At 50.3% G+C, this 3355-nt stretch overlaps 1 protein-coding gene across 1 annotated transcript; it reads left to right on the top strand.

The window, feature by feature from the left end:
- Nucleotides 1-829: 829 nt before the first annotated feature.
- LOC104398991 (putative methyltransferase DDB_G0268948) lies at nucleotides 830-3333 on the top strand. The gene is made up of 5 exons (XM_010017802.1): nucleotides 830-940; nucleotides 1215-1375; nucleotides 1635-1848; nucleotides 2368-2468; nucleotides 3192-3333. The coding sequence occupies exons 1-5, from the start codon at nucleotides 830-832 to the stop codon at nucleotides 3331-3333; spliced, it is 729 nt and encodes a 242-aa protein (XP_010016104.1).
- Nucleotides 3334-3355: the final 22 nt, after the last annotated feature.

Below are 3355 nucleotides of genomic sequence, written 5' to 3' on the forward strand. Positions count from 1 at the left end.
GCCACGGAGCTGTAGCCCTAGGGCCAAGAGCCTTTTAGTACAGCGTGATGGGTGAAGAGTAACATGCTATAGAATCAGCTAGATTGGAAAAGACTTTTAAGATCACCAAGTCCATGAGGGCTTGTGGGAGCCTGCCCAGTGGGTGTGGGGACCGTGTGGTTTATAGCAGCGGGGTGTGTGTGTTCGTGTGTTAAATTGATGGGTGAGCAAGGGGAAATGTGTGCTGTATCTGTGAAAGCAGCTCTGACTGCTGGGCAGGTGGTGGGAATCCTAAGGGGTCCTGCAGTGAGGCCAAGCTCACCACCCTGTGGGGGTGACTCTGGATTTAAAAGTGACTTTGAACACTTCTGGGCCAGCAAGGGACAAAAGGAATGCAGGAAGCACAGGGCGGAGTTGCTTGTGATTGTGTTGCTAATGCTAAAACATGGATTTCCTTTAAAAGCAAATCAGACTCTTCTGCGGTTAGTTTTTTTCTGATGCTCTGCTCAGTGCCCCCAAATTTCACGGAGAATCCAGCTGGAATGGTGATTTATTTCAGAAGGCACCCAGGTGGATAGGGAAAGCAAAGGAGTACGGAGAAGGGTTAAAACCTAGGAGGCTTTTCCTTGTCAGATGCCGCTGGTTTGCTTTGAGATTAGCTCATACATGTGGGAGGGATGCCTGGAGAGCAGGTTCACATTCTCTGGCTGGAGCCTCATGGGCAAAGTCCTCCCTGGGGCCCTGCCAGCAACTGGAGACTTCAGTGCCCGCGGTTCCATGCTGAGGAGTTGGATCCTGTGGGGACAAACCCGACTTGCTGCCTCCTCCCTTGTGCCAGGTCACCCCAAGCATGGCCACCCAGATGTTCGAGGGCAGGGGGCACGCAGCCATCTACCAGAAATACAGGTTTGCACCGGGCAAAGAGCTGCAGCAAACCATTCTCACCTACCTGCAGGAGAAGGTGAGTGGGGTACAGCCAAGCTGGCATTGTCAAAGAGATGGGGCAGCATTTGGTAGGGGGGGTGGCATTTGCCTTGATGAGAGTGTCACTTTGGTTGGTGATGCTGAGAAGAATAAATCAGCAGGGCTCAAGGCAAGATGTGGGCACAGAAGAGCCTTTTCCACGGGTTGTACCATGCCGAGGCTATTCCTGTGTGGATGCTGGGGGAAGGAATGGGATGAAAGCACCAAAATAAGGTGATGGTTCCCTGAGACACATCCACTTCTCCCCGCAGAGAACAAGCCCTGCTGAGCTGGTGGTGGATGTCGGCTGTGGGTCCGGACAAGGCACCCACTTCCTTGCAGAGCACTTCAAGAAGGTGGTGGGAACAGACATCAGCGAAGCACAGATCCAGGAGGCCAGGGAGGGCCCCTCCATGCCCAACGTCTCCTACCTGTGAGTGTCGGGGCAGCAAAATTCAGGTCCTCACGTGGAGGTGGTGTTTTGTGAGTGTCACTGTTCTAAGAGCCAGCTGGCACCAAGAAAAATCCTATTTGATGGATTCCTGGTGTGAACAGGCATTATACTAGACTTTGAGTAGCCATGGTCTTGCATCCCAAGCAGTTGTCATCAATCCCAAAAAATACCCACTGGCTTCATGTCCTACTCTTTAATTCCCATATTACACACTACCCTTTTCCCTTCCCTCTTCCAGCGTGTGCCCTGCAGAGGAGCTGCCGTTCGAGGATGCCTCAGTGGACCTCCTGACTTCATTTACTGCCGCGCACTGGTTTGATACCGAGAAGTTCATGAGGGAGGCAAAGCGCGTGGTCAGGCCGGGTGGTTGCGTGGCCATCAGCACCTACACGGTGGACATGAGCCTGCGCTATGGGAACTGCTCTGAAAAACTGACCCAGGTCTTCAGGCAGGTGAGGAGATGAAACCTAAACCTCAGGGCTTCCCCCCTGGTCCAGGCAGGGGCAAGTGCTTAGTACTTAGAGGCAGAGAGGAAAGTAGTGGGCTTGGGGGATATGGCAAGATGGATGGATGAGGAAAAGAGGGCATTAGGATTAATAGGGCAAGCTGGTGTGGAGAGCACATGTTGGGGGCTGGGATTGTCAGAGACTTCTGTTGCTCTGAGCACAGTGAAAAGAATGGGAAGTAAGGAAAGAGGGGTTTTTTAGTGATGTTTCTTGACAGTGTGTTAATAACTTGATGAAAGGAGACTTTCCACTATGAGTAACAGCAGTGTAGGGAGGAGGACAGGACCCTTATCTCTCTACTAAAATAGTATCCTCAAATTCTTGATGCTAAGAAAGATTTTGGTGTATTTTAATGCCAGTGGTATTTAAGAAAAAAGTATGTTTATGAATGCATTAGACCTAGGGCCAAGTGAAACAGAGCTTTCAGGTGGCTTCTGTTTGTTTTTTAATACACTGTCTTTACAGTGCTGGGACCTGCTTTTAAAATACTCACATAACAGAATAAAACTTGTCTTGGAAGACTACAAAGAGATTTTTGAGGCCTTGCCATTTCAAGACAAGAAGAGGTGAGCAGAACCCCCTCGGTGCAGCACCAGCAGTGGATGGAGGTGGCATCTCCGCTCCTCACTCTGCCACCGGTCCAGATAGAGCTGCGTTTGCCAGAGCAGGCAGCTGCCAGCTTCCAGCAAATGCTTTTGTATTGTGGCCAACATGGGCTGCACTTCCACTCCTGCTGGACTGGATGTGGCTCTATGCTGGGCCAGCAAGTGAGGGCTAAGTGGTGCAAAAACCCTTCCTGCTCAAGGCAGAACTGGGTTAAGGGTTGTTTTTTGTGGTGAGTTATGATAATTTGAGGCTCTGGGCTGATCACTTACTGGATGAAGGGGGAACAATGGAGTGAGTGCAAGAACCTGTCCAAAAACTGCAGGGAGCCAGTGCCTGCCTCCTCACCAAGGCCTGGGGTAGGGGGTGACTCTGCAGGCATAAAGGACATGTAAGCAGTGGTGTTGCAGAGGTGTTGGTATCCTGGCTGCTGGAGGGGAATAGGCCTGTATTGAAAGGGCTGATCAAGTCACAGACTCTGTTAGACAGTTCTTAGAGCCATCTCTGCTTCTCTAGTAGTGCATCAGTTGGAGCTTCTTACCCACCAAATGCCACAATTGGATGTTGTTTACATCTGTTGGTATGTGATGGTATCAGGTATTCACCACCATGTCAATCTGCTGTCCTTGTTCCACTGCTTGTAAGATTTAACTTTCCAATGCTCCTTTCTCCCCCATCTCTCCTAGAATCACTGATATCTTTGACAAAATTCCCATGACTGTTGCTGGTGTGGTGGGTTACTTAGAGTCGTCTTCTCCATATCAAGCCTTTATGAAGAATGACCCTGAAGCTGCAAAATCCCTCCTCCAGGAGACTGAAAAGAGGTGAGAAATCTGCTTGGGAAAACAAG

The sequence above is a fragment of the Nestor notabilis genome, unplaced genomic scaffold (assembly GCF_000696875.1).
Source record: "Nestor notabilis isolate BGI_N333 unplaced genomic scaffold, ASM69687v1 scaffold19347, whole genome shotgun sequence".
Lineage (NCBI taxonomy): Eukaryota > Metazoa > Chordata > Aves > Psittaciformes > Psittacidae > Nestor > Nestor notabilis.